The sequence below is a fragment of the Bos indicus x Bos taurus genome, chromosome 9 (genome assembly GCF_003369695.1).
Source record: "Bos indicus x Bos taurus breed Angus x Brahman F1 hybrid chromosome 9, Bos_hybrid_MaternalHap_v2.0, whole genome shotgun sequence".
Classification (NCBI taxonomy): Eukaryota; Metazoa; Chordata; class Mammalia; order Artiodactyla; family Bovidae; genus Bos; species Bos indicus x Bos taurus.
The window spans coordinates 65597826-65611518 of NC_040084.1; the positions used below are offsets into that span (position 1 = coordinate 65597826).

Genomic DNA, 13693 nt, shown 5'->3' on the forward strand with positions numbered 1-13693 from the left:
AATACTGGAGTGGGTTGCTATTTCCTTCTCCAATGCATGAAAGTGAAAAGTCAAAGCGAAGTCGCTCAGTCGTGTCCGACTCTTAGTGACCCCATGGACTGCAGCCTACCAGACTCCTCCATCCATGGGATTTTCCAGGCAGGAGTACTGGAGTGGGGTGCTATTGCCTTCTCCAAAGAGTGGTACAGGAGCAACTAAAAAAGTCCTCCAACACTGAAGGCTTCACATCAAAACACGGTAGTACTAACCTACTACGAGAGGAATCTGAAGTCAGTGGTACACCTATGGTAACGGTAACCACCACCCCAAACTTAGCTCAACAAACTAGACTGACTCATCCTAATTACCAGAAAAGGTATATGAGTTCTGAATATAAACATCTAAGGTTCTACTCTTCATCTATAATCAATGTGTAACACTCAATCAAAAAATTACAAGAAACATTTTTCAAAATGATAAAAACCACTGTCAAGAGAGAAAAATAGCAACAGACACACTTAGAGATGATGCATATATTGGAACTTGTCAGATAGAGACACTGAAATAACTTTTAATATATTAGAAGATCTAGTAGAAAATAAGGTTGACACTTAATAAATGTTCAGCACAGAGATGAAAGATGAATTCCTCTGAAGGGTGAATCAGCAGACTGGATACAGTAGAAGAAAGAAAAAATAAACTGGAAAGAATAAGTAAACTGGAAGAAAAGTCAACAGTAATGATTAAATTGAAACACAAAGAAAAAATGAGTGAAAAACCAGAATGGTGCCTTTTAGAGCTATGGGATAATACAGACTAACACATATGCAACTGGAATCCCAAAAGAAGTAATGAGTAGAAGTACTTGAAGAGATAATGGCCCCAAACTTCCCAAAATTAATTTAGAGAACTCCAAGTAGTTCCCTGGTGGCTCAGAGGGTAAAGCGTCTGCCTGCAACGTGGGAAACCTGGGTTCGATCCCTGGGTCAGGAAGATCCCCTGGAGAAGGAAATGGCAACCTACTCCAGTACTCTTGCCTGGAAAAATCCCATGGATGGAAGAGCCTGGTGGGCTACAGTCCATGGGGCTGCAAAAAGTTTGATACGACTGAGTGACTTCATTGACTGAAGTAGAAAATATAAAAAATATATATTAATAGTCAAACTGCTGAAAAACAAAGCAAAATTTTAAAGGCAGGCAGAGGAGAGAGAAACCTTATATCCTACAGGAAAACAGTTAAGAATAACAACAGAGTTCTCATCTATGCAAACTAGAAGATGGTGTGATATTTTTAAAGTGCTGAGGAAGATAAATGGCTGAACCTAGAATTTTACACTCAATGATAACACATCCCTAAATGAAGACAAAACAATGACATTGTCAGATGAAGAAAAGCTGAGAATTCATTGCCAGAAAACCTGTACTACAAGAAATGTGAAAGTCAAGTCTTTAAGGGAAATCTGGATCAACACAAAGAAATAAAAAGCACTGAAAATGGTAAAAATATGGGTAACTTTTTTCATTTTCTTAATCTCTTTAAAAGATAAGTGACGGTCTAAGCAAAAACAGTAATATATTGCAGGATGTATAGAGTATGCAGAATAAATAATAAGGATTAGACAAGACACAAGAGAAAGAAATGGAAGTATAGCCTATACACTCTTATACTATATGTAAAATGGTATAATACTGTTTGAAGGTAGACTGTGATACATTAAAAATGAGTATCATAAACCCTTAGTGTAATGACTAAAACAAAGATGACAAAAAAGTATAAGGAATAAGTTAACAGTGAAGATAAAATGGATTCATTAAAATGTAATGATGACTATGTCAACAATGCAGGAGACCCGGGTTCAATCCCTGGGTTGGGAAGATCTCCTGGAGAAGGAAATGGCAACCCACTCCAGTACTCTTGCCTGGAAAATCCCATGGACAGAGAAGCCTGGTAGGCTACAGCCCATGGGGTCGCAAAGAGTCAGACACAACTGAGCAACTTCACTTTCACTTTCATGTCAACAACAGATGATACCACTCTAATGGCAGAAAGCAAAGAGGAAGTAAAGAGCCTCTTGATGAGGGTGAAAGAGGAGAGTGAAAAAGCTGGCTTAAAACTCAATATGAAAAAAACTAAGATCACAGCATCTGATCCCTTCACTTCAAATAGAAGCAGAAAAAGTGGAAGCAGTGACAGATTTTCTCTTCTTGGGCTGTAAAATCACTGTGGATGGTGACTGCAGCCATGAAATTAAAAGACACTTGCTTTTTGGAAGGAAAGCAATGACAAACCTAGACTGTGTATTAAAAAGCAAAGACATCACTTTGCCAACAAAGGTCCATACAGTCAAAGCTATGGTCTTCCTAGTAGTCACGTATGGATGTGAGAGCTGGACAGTAAGGAAGGTGGAGTGCCGAAGAATTGATGCTTTTGAACTATGGTGCTGGAGAAGACTCTTGAGAGTTCCCTGGACTGTAAGGAGATCAAACCAGTCAATTCTAAAGGAAATCAACCCTGAATACTCACTGGAAGGGGTTTTGCTGAATCTGAAGCTCCAATACTTTGCTCACCTGATGCAAAGAGCTGACTCACTGGAAAGACTCTGGTACTGGGAAAAATTGAAAGCAAAAGGAGAAGAGGGCAGTAGAGGATGAGATGGTTGCATGGCACCACTGATCAATGGACATGAACTTGGGAAAACTCTGAGAGATAGTGAGGGATAGGGAAGCTGGGCATGGTGCAGTCCATGGGGTCACAAAAAGTCAAACACAATAACAACAACAACATGTCAATAATGGTTGACTCAGGACAGGTGAAGGATTTCTAGAGATCACTGCATCACCTTTACAACTGTTTGTTGTTTTTTTTTTGTAAGTTTGAAACTTTTTCAAAATAAAAGGTTTAACTGAAAATATTAATGACCAAAAATGGCCCTGAAGAAACCTCCAATATTTATTTAACCCCTGCCGAGTGCAAAGCCTGCAGAAGACAACATGAAGCTGTACAAGGAAAGATAACATATGAGCTCCATCAGGCTGCAGTTTACATTCTATGAGACCCCAAAATGAATAACTGACCATAGAATATATTAGAAAACTGTCTAGAAATAACAAATATTTTGATTAAGGAACTGATATATTTCCTAACTCCAAGAGCCAATCATCTGGAAATAGCAAAATTACAAGTCTCTCAACTGGTTACTATTTTGTGAAATCATTAAAATATCCCTACCGAAGGTTGTTTAAAAGTTCTACACATGATTCAAAGGATACTTACTGAGCACTACCCATGAGCCATGCCCTGTACTAGATGCTAGGGGTAGGGAGAGAAACAGTAAATTAATACCCTGAAACTCAATTTAAATTAAAAGACAGTAATAGATGAAGTGTCCCAAAAGATAATATATTAAGTGGGTGCAAAAGTAATTGAAGTTTTTGCATTGTTGAAATTTGCCATTTGATATTGGAATATGTTCTAAATAAATACAGTTATGTTACATATAATTTTAATGCACATTTCTTGCTTTTATGTTTTTTTGCTAATGACATTCCTTGCTGTTTATTTTATATTTACTTTAGACTATAGAAATTATGTTAAGACAAAAAACAAATTTGAGTGATTTTCTTATTGGAGTTCAAAATGGGTCATAAAGCAGTGAAGACAACTTGCAACATCAACAACACATTTGGCCCAGGAACTGCTAATGACCATTCTATGGTTGTTTGGCATTTGAAGCAAACTGGAAGGGAAAAAAGATTGATAAGTGGGTACTTCATGAGCTGACCACAAATCAAGAAAATTATCATTTGGAAGTGCCATCTTCTCTTATTCAATGCAACAATACTTTATCAATCAGATTGTGATGTGCAACAAAAAGGTAACGACTGGCTCAGTAGATGGACTGAGAAACTTCAAAGCACTTTCCAAAGCCAAACTTGAGCCAAGAAAAGGTCATAGTCACTGTTCGGTGGTCTGCTGCTGGGTTGATACACTACAGCTTTCTGAATCCTGGCAAAATCATTATATCTGAGAAGTATGCTCAGCAAATCGATGAGATGCACTGAAAACTGCAAAGCCTGCAGCCGGCACTGGTCAACAGAAAGGGCCCAATTCATCTCAATGACAATGCCCAACTGCACGTCACACCACCGATGCTTTAAAAGTTGAGCAAATTGGGCTATGAAGTTTTGCCTCATCCCCCATATTCACCTGACCTCTTGCCAACGGACTACCATTTCTTCAAATGTCATGACTTTTTGCAGGGAAGACGCTTCCACAACCAGCAGGATGCAGAAAATGCTTTCTAAAAGTCCGCAGAGTCCTGAAGCACAAATTTTTATGCTATAGGATAAACAAACTTATTTATTGTTGGCATAAATGTGTTGACTGTAATGGTTCCTATTCTTATTAATAAAAAAGTGGTTGAGCCTAGTTATAATGACTTAAAATTCATGGTGAAGTAAAACTCACTCAGTAGTGTCTGACTCTGCAACTGCATGGACTGTAGCCTGCCAGGCTCCTCTGTCCATGGAATTCTCCAGGCCAGAATACTGGAGTGGGTAGATATTCCTTTCTTCAGGGGATCTTAACAACCCAGGGATCGAACCCAGGTCTCCCACACTGCAGGCAGATTCTTTACCATCTGAGCCACCAGGGAAGCCCAAAATTCATGGTGCGAAACCATAATTACATTTGCACCAACCTGACATGTTCCAACAGAGGTCCTATATCAAATGCTGAGGCAGAAAGCCCAGGGGAAGAAGCAAATTCCAAGAGGACCAGGCTAAGAGGAGAAGATTGAAAGGAAGAAACTGTTGGGAGAACGAACTGTGTTTACATAATGGTTAAACAACTGCCTGAGATCACAGAGGAGGCTGAAGAGAATTGATAGGAGCACATAAAGGGTCAAGACTTAGAAAAGAGTGAGTGAGCCTTAGAAAGAAAATTTTTGACTTTTTAACAAAAGGGAGAGAAGAAAGAATACAGGTATCACTAATTTGAAGTTCCTCATATTCACAATGAATACCTATATGTTGCATTTGAGCTTTTTAAAAAAAATTATTTTAATTAATTTTTATTGGAGTACAGTTGCTTTACAATAGTGTGTTAGTTTCTACTGTACAGCAAAGTGAATCAGTTATATGTATACATATACACCTTTTTTTTTCCTTACACAGTCACACCATCCAGACCTTGCACATGCTTTTTCCGGAACCTATAATATTGTTCCCTTTCCTCTTTAGTTAACACCCACTTATCTTTCATCTCTGCTCAGTCCTCCACAATCTTCACTCTTGACACAGCAGACCTCTCTTTCACAATACTCCTCAGTCTTGGTTAACGCTTTGTGTTCTGCACTAGATTATAAATGCCACAACAGCAGGGGCCACCTCTGTTCTAAATACCCAGGTCACTACCCAGGACCTGGTACAGTGCATGACATATAGTAGATCCCAAGAAATATCGCTTCCACGAGTGAACCAATGCACAGAAAGAGAAAGGTAAAACTTAGAGCCCGAGTGACAACTATACACAAAGTCACACAAAAAAGTAAAAGCTATACTTCACTAAATTTCTAAAAATAAAAATAGTCTCAATCCTCATTCAGGTTTTGCAGTAATATCTTATGGAAAAACCTGTATGACTTTTAATTAGTAATGTTATTTAGCACAAGAGGAGAGCTGCAAGCAGTAGGCACTTCACTGTAATCTCATAATGAATTAGTTCACAAATGGCACTCACAAGTGGGTTACAGCACAAAGGCTAAGCCAGGATCCAATCTAGAGTTGCTGCTGCTGCTGCTGCTAAGTCACTTCAGTCGTGTCCAACTCTGTGTGACCCCCTAGACGGCAGCCTACCAGGCTTCCCCGTCCCTGGGATTCTCCAGGCAAGAACACTGGAGTGGGTTGCCATTTCCTTCTCCAATGCATGAAAGTGAAAAGTGAAAGTGAAGTCACTCAGTCGTGTCCGACTCTTCACGACCCCACGGACTGCAGCCCACCAGGCTCCTCCGTCCATGGGAGTTTCCAGGCAAGAGCACTGGAGTGGGGTGCCATGGCCTTCTCAGAATCTAGAGTTGAATATGATAAAACAGAAAGCAGTGCAATGTGGTTTAAGCATAACAGCTTAGAATCAAGTTGCCTAGGTTAAAATAGTGGCTCCATTCTCATCAGCTATGACTTTGGCAAGGTACTCTACTTTCTGTAGTGGCATAAGATTTAATATCCCTGAGATCTACTCTACTTCCAGCAACTGCATCACTTTTTGTTCAAGGAGTCATATCCTCCCTGACACTTCAGTCTGGCCCCTCTCTAGGCTACAGGATGAACTTGTAACCTCGGTTTAAGTGAGTAAGTTACACCATTTTCCCCTAAATAGAACCACTATTCTAGCAATGAGAACATGATCAAAACTGTGTCGATCAGAGCCAATCCCAATAATTTTGTTAGTTACTAGATAAAAGGGGTAGAAATCTTCTCTGATGGTTCAATGGATAAAGAATCTGCCTGCAATGCAGAAGACACAAGAGATGTGGGTTTGATCCCTTGGTCAGGAAGATCCCCTGGAAGAGGAAATGGCAACCTCCTCCAGTAATCTCACCTGGGAAATCCCATGGACAGAGAAGCCTGGTGTGCTACAGTCCATGGTGTCCATAAGAGTCAGATAGGACTGAGAGTGTAATCCAATATCCTAGAGAAGGGAATGGCTATTCATTCCAGTATTCTTGCCTGGAGAATTCCATGGACAAAAGAGCCTGGTGGGCTATAGTCCACGGGGTTGCAAAGAGTCAGACATGACTGAGTAACTAACACTATACTACTGCCGATATTAAATATTACATACTAAAGTAAATATTTTCTATAGAGACATTTTATGTCTCTCTTGGGCTGATCAAGCTGAAATTTGAACTGACATAAAAATGGTGTAATTGTTAGAAAATGAAGAATACTTTAAAAAGGAGAAAAAAAATTTATACCATGATCTGTGGTACAGCTTTAGATTAAAACTTGTGTCCGAACACTATCTCTGACCTACAAAGCTAGATCTGGCATACATTTAAGAAGGTATCATTAATATTTTAAATTAGAACAATTAAGAAGAAAAAGAATTACATTTAGTCCTGTGCTTTCTTCTACTTTCCTAGACGACTGTGTCAGAAATTACCAGTAATCTGTCTCATGTTCATCCTACTTTGTTGCCTTTGACAACATCCTGGGTTATCTATTACCTCCCGAACTTTTGCACAAGCTAAAAACTTTCCTAGTCTCATGTCAATCCACTACACCCACCAGACTGATCTTTCCAAGGCCATCTCTGATCATACTGTTCCCACATTCAAACATCTCCAATAGTTCACACTGCTATCAAAATTAAGAATACATTTCTCAGCCTGGTTTTCAAGGTCCTCCGCAATCTTCCCTAACATGCCTTTATAGTCTCCTTTCTTACAATTCTCTTAACTCGTAGGCTAAGCTCCAGAACACACCTCCAGCTTTTCTGTGTCTACACCCTTAGTTATGCATTTCCCTCCACTTGGGTGTGCTTCTGCCTCACTTCCCATTGAAATCCTCAACACCGTTTCAAGGCTTATCTCTATCACAAAAGCATCTCTGATTTTCCTAACCCATGTCTCCCTCCCTGAAATCTGATCTCACTTTCCTTATAGCCCTCATAGGGCACTTCTCTGGGTCTTGTCCAACAGTCATTTACTTTCTCCTGCTAGAGTGGAAGATCCCAGGGCAGTGTCTCAATCAACTGCTTCTTTATTAAAATTAAAAACCAAACTCTGTCAATAGGAAAAAAAAAAACAAACACATCTTACTTGGCAATCAGGGGAGAAGTCTTATAAATAGGGTAGAATATACTCTTCAATAGAAACTCTAAAAGAATTTAACCTTAAATCAATGACCTCACTGGAAGAGTGCCAGCCATTCAATTCACTGTGGGAGATATGCAGCTGGAAACAACATGTATTATGTTTCAAACATACCAAAACAGTCCCTGGTCTCCATCAATATATCAAATGAATAATAAAGTATTGCTGTACTATAACAACGACTCATTTATTTAACAGCATTAGGATGTGAAGGGTTCACATGAGAGACTTTTCTGGAAAAGTGGCTTCCTACTGCTGAAGAAGTAGGAAATGGCAATCCACTCCAGTATTCTTGCCTGGAGAATCCCATGGACGGAGGAGCCTGGGGGGGTTACAGTCCATGGGGTCACAAAGAGTCGGACACGACTCAGCAACTTCACTCACTGCAGAAACAGGTCAGACATGCCTGTAGCCTGGACCAGCTGAGAGATGCTCATGGGAAAACTGACCTCCACTTCACAGAGGCCAGCAGAAGACACTCAGGAAGAATGGGGACAGCACCTGCTGCCAGTGACCTGCACCTGGTAAATGGGTCTGCAGCACAGACAGAAGGCAGGAAGGGTATTAGAAACAGTTTATTTCCCTGAGAAACTTCCCAAAGAGCATCTGTCTTGGGACAAGCTATCCCAGCCCCTGCTGGAAGATTCCATACCCTCTGCTGCTGGAAAACATTCTACACACTACTTCCATCTGTAATGAGTTGACTTGTGTATCCCTCATACTCAGATGTTAAAGTCTTGCAGTACTTCAGAACATGACCTTATGTGGATACGGGGTCAATGCAGATGTAATCAGGTGAGGTCATAATAGAATCCGGCAGGCTCCTCTCCAATATGACTGGGTGTCCTTATAAAATCAGCATATCTGGACACCGACAAGCATACAGGAGGAAAGTCATATAAAGATGAAGTCAGAGATCAGGGTGATTTTCCAACAAGCCAAGCAACTCCAAAGACTGCCAGCAAACCACCAGAAGAAAGGTGAGAAGCATGGAACAGATTCTTCTTCAAGCCCAAAGACAGCCTGATCTCAAAGTTTAGCCTTCAGATCTGGGAGATAATAAATTTCTGTGCTTCAAGTCACTCAGTTTGTTATATTTTGTCTGTGCCTACTTAGCAAACTAACAGGGCTACTGGTGTCTTTCCATTTATCCTATCCCTGATTGACTGGAACAACCACACACCTATTCAAGTAACCAAATTTCTTGAAAATGGTAAGTGTTGCACTAGTTCAACAAACAAAGGGATGACCTCAATGTACCAAGCACTGAAGACAGGGCAGGTAACTGACATGGTCTCTGCCCTCATATGGGTGACAGTGTTACCAGGATAACTAACAACAATGGCCTCCCTGGTGGCTCAGATGGTAAAGAATCTGCCCACAATTCAGGAGACCCAGGTTCAATCCCTGGGTTGGGAAAACACCCTGGAGAAGAGAATGGCAACCCATTCCAGTATTGCCTGGAGAATTCCAAGGACAGAGGAGCCTGGTAGGCTACAGACCATGGGGTCACAAAGAGTCAGACATGACTGAGTGACTAACACACACACACACACACACCCCAAATCAAAATTATACTGTGATAAAATTACAACAGTGATAACAGCAATAAGTGATTCATTTCCTTTCTTCTTTAAACTGAGGAAAGCAAATATACTGAACTCTTGCTGGATGACTCAAGGACTCTGTCGAGACCCAGCGTAGAGCTGTAAGCCCTTCATTGTTTTTGCTTCCCTCACCATGCCAGGTTGGCAGACACCACGAAATCTACTTTCATCAGCTACTGTTCTATTTCTCTGCTCACTCTCCCCAATCTATCTATTGAGTTGGTCAAAAATTTCATTCAGGTTTTTCTATAATATCTTATGGAAAAATCTGAATGAACTTTTTGGCCAACTCAGTATTTCCAATTTGTTGCTTCTAATTTGTTGTGGGCTAGGAAAATCAGGTAACTAATATTGCTAACAAACATGGATTAAGTAATAAAAATTGCTGCAAATGAGAACAAAAGATCCTGCTTTAATGTGGGCTTTCTGATTTACTTTAGAGTTTCAGAGACACTTTTTTCCTATGGAATTCTGTTGTAAGACACAAAGGTGGAACATTAATGCATTTAAACTAGATGCTGCTGAATAATTTTATTACTTTGTATTATATTATCTGTCAAACGCTTGTTTTCTTTCAAAGGGAATACAGTACAGGAATACTGTATGAACACTGATTTAGAGAGAAATACTGTTCAAATTCAGAATTAAAGAATTTATTTATTGTCCAGCATAAGGCACGTTTTTTACTAACTGCAAATGTTTGTTACTAACTGAAAATTGTGTTTACAGTTACTAACTGTAACTAACGTTTTGTTACTAACTGTGAATCATATTACCAAGTAACAGGGCCAAGAAGTATACGGCATTACAAGGGGAAAGCCCGCCAAAACATTCTGCAGTACACAGTAAATTCCACCTACCTCTTATGCATATCCAACAGTCATCTTTTTTGTTGTGTTTTTTAAGTTCTTCTTCAGTTACTTCAATTAATCTGCCTTTTAATCCCGTTAGGTCCTTTCCACTTTTGGTCAGTCGAATCCAATCCATGAGACTTCTGCCCTGTTTCAGAGGGACCTCAAAAAGGAAAAGGGAAGAATTCAACGTGGCTTCTTCAAATCAGCTGAATTTCCTTCCCCCTCCTGCTGCTTGTCTTCAGGACACTTCATTACTCAGATTCCCACTCAAAAGAATAAGAAAACAAATCTAAAAATTCTAAAAATCTTCTTCCATCTTTAGGAGGGTGTATTAGAATTACAAATGGAACATTAACGCCTGGGCCATGAGATGGGGTTTAGAAATTCTGGACACAAATGTCAATCTAATGAAATCACAGTCCAAGGGTAGTACTGACCCCAGAGTCAGAAGAAAAGTTTTGGTCCTGGCTCTATCACTAATATGTTATAGCTGCTTACCAACCTGGACCAACAATTTTTTGCCTTAAAAAATCAAATGAGATTTGATAGAAGAAAATAGAAACAGCCATTCTGACTGGTGTGAAATGGTACCTCATAGTGGTTTTGATTTGCATTTCTCTGATAATGAGTGATGTTGAGCATCTTTTCATGTGTTTGTTAGCCATCTGTATGTCTTCTTTGGAGAAATGTCTATTTAGTTCTTTGGCCCATTTTTTGATTGGGTCATTTATTTTTCTGGAGTTGAGCTGTAGGAGTTGCTTGTATATTTTTGAGATTAGTTGTTTGTCAGTTGCTTCATTTGCTATTATTTTCTCCCATTTCTGCCATCTCTCCCTCAATCAAAACCACTATGAGGTACCATTTCACACCAGTCAGAATGGCTGCGATTCAAAAATCTACAAATAATAAATGCTGGAGAGGGTGTGGAGAAAAGGGAACCCTCTTACACTGTTGGTGGGAATGCAAACTAGTACAGCCACTATGGAGAACAGTGTGGAGATTCCTTAAAAAACTGGAAATAGAACTGCCTTATGATCCAGCAATCCCACTGCTGGGCATACACACTGAGGAAACCAGAAGGGAAAGAGACACGTGTACCCCAGTGTTCATCGCAGCACTGTTTATAATAGCCAGGACATGGAAGCAACCTAGATGTCCATCAGCAGATGAATGGATAAGAAAGCTGTGGTACATATACACAATGGAGTATTACTCAGCCATTAAAAAGAATACATTTGAATCAGTTCTAATGAGGTGGATGAAACTGGAGCCTATTATACAGAGTGAAGTAAGCCAGAAGGAAAAACATCAATACAGTATACTAACACATATATATGGAATTTAGAAAGATGGTAACAATAACCCGGTGTACGAGACAGCAAAAGAGACACTGATGTATAGAACAGTCTTATGGACTCTGTGGGAGAGGGAGAGGGTGGGAAGATTTGGGAGAATGACATTGAAACACGTAAAATATCATGTAAGAAACGAGATGCCAGTCCAGGTTCGATGCATGATACTGGATGCTTGGGGCTAGTGCACTGGGACGACCCAGAGGGATGGTATGGGGAGGGAGGAGGGAGGAGGGTCTAGGATGGGGAACACATATATACCTGTGGCGGATTCATTTTGATATTTGGCAAAACTAATACAATTATATAAAGTTTAAAAATAAAATAAAATAAAATTAAATTAAATTAAATTAAAAAAATAAAAATAAAAAACCAATATGGTGATGTCACAAATGCCATTTAAAAAAAAAGAAAATAGAAACAATTGGCTAACACTGACTTTCTGGACTTTCAACATACACAGGCTATTAGAACTCACGTGAGATAGAAAGATGTTTTCTAAGAATCCATCCACTGAGAAACAAAGGTTATCAAGTAATAGAAGATAATAAAACTGCCACACTCTAGGGAAGGGGTTGGCAAACTGGCCTGTTCCTGTTTCTGTTTCTGTGTAGCCCTTGAGCCAAGAATAATTTCTACATGTGGTGGTGCTGGTGATGGTGAAGAGATTGAGTCCTTATGACATCCTCAAAGCCTAAAATATTTATTATCTTGCCTTGTCCACAAAACTTTGCCTGCACCTGTTCAGAGGGTCTAATAACAAGATGTTTGGGATTTTGCAGGGTTTTGTTTTAATACATTTTCAAGGCTTTTTGATAAGGGGTATTATTATGTCATTAGTATTTTAACCAGTTAAGACACCCTAGTGGAAATTTTTCCATACATCTAACCTGTATAACTAGTATGTAACATAGTACCAGATAACTGTTTAACGTAAAAGCAGTCACATTATTCGAGGAAGCTTATTGCTATAGACTGAATGTTTGTATCCCCCTACCAAATTAGGTTGAAATGCTGATCCTTGATATGCTGGTACTAGGAAGTGGCACCTTTGGTGGGTGATGAGGTTGTTGGGATTAAGGCCCTTATAAAAGAGGCCATATAGAGAGCTCCCTCACCTCTTCCACCAAGTAAGGACACTGAAAAGATGGCTGCTGCTGCTAAGTCACTTGAGTCGTGTCTGACTCTCTGCGACCCCAGAGATGGCAGCCCACCAGGCTCCCTCGTCCCTGGGATTCTCCAGACAAGAACACTGGAGTGGGTTGCCATTTCCTTCTCCAATGCATGAAAGTGAAAAGTGAAAGTGAAGTCACTCAGTGGTGTCCAACTCCTAGTGACCCCATGGACTGCAGCCTACCAGGCTCCTCTGTCCATGGGATTTGCCAGACAAGAGTACTGGAGTGGGCTGCCATTGCCTTCTCCAGAAAAGATGGCTACAAAACAGGAATCAGGCTCTCACCAGACACAAAACTGGCCAGTTTTGCACTGATCTTGGAATTCCCAGTCACGATAAGGCAAGAGGTAGGTGGGCCCCCCCAGGGTAAAGTCATTGGAGATTCATTCCTGGTGGACCAAAACTCCAAGACTAGAAAATCTGGACAACTGAGAAAGATCTCCCTGACTACATCTGTGCAGAAAGGCTCTTTGGAAGTCAAAAGGGGACTGATGCCAACTGATGCTCTTTACCCATAGGCTCATTGTCCATCTTGGCTAAAAGATGTCCCCCACACATGGGAGGATTCTGAGATATATCAAATACAGTCTCTGAACCAGGGAAATCAAAATGACTGGCCAAAAAAAACCCAGAAAATATGCTCCATGTAAGTAATTCAAACTGCCATGAGGACACGTGTAGTGAAGTGAAGTTGCTCAGTCATGTCCGACTCTTTGCAACCCCATGGACTGTAGCCTACCAGGCTCCTCCATCCCTGGGATTCTCCAGGCAGGAATACTGGAGTGGGTTGCCATTTCCTTCTCCAGGAGATCTTTCCAACCCAGGGATCAAACCTGGGTCTCCCATATTGCAG

At 40.3% G+C, this 13693-nt stretch overlaps 1 protein-coding gene across 3 annotated transcripts in view; it reads right to left on the bottom strand.

Annotated features, from left to right (window-relative positions):
* LOC113898403 (cytochrome b5 reductase 4) overlaps positions 1–13693 on the bottom strand; it is a 115197-nt gene that overhangs the window by 95701 nt on the left and 5803 nt on the right. For all 3 annotated transcript variants that reach the window (XM_027551475.1, XM_027551477.1, XM_027551474.1), the window contains exon 2: positions 10321–10474. In XM_027551475.1, coding sequence (XP_027407276.1) covers positions 10321–10474 — 154 coding nt within the window. The remainder of the gene's footprint in view (positions 1–10320; positions 10475–13693) is intronic.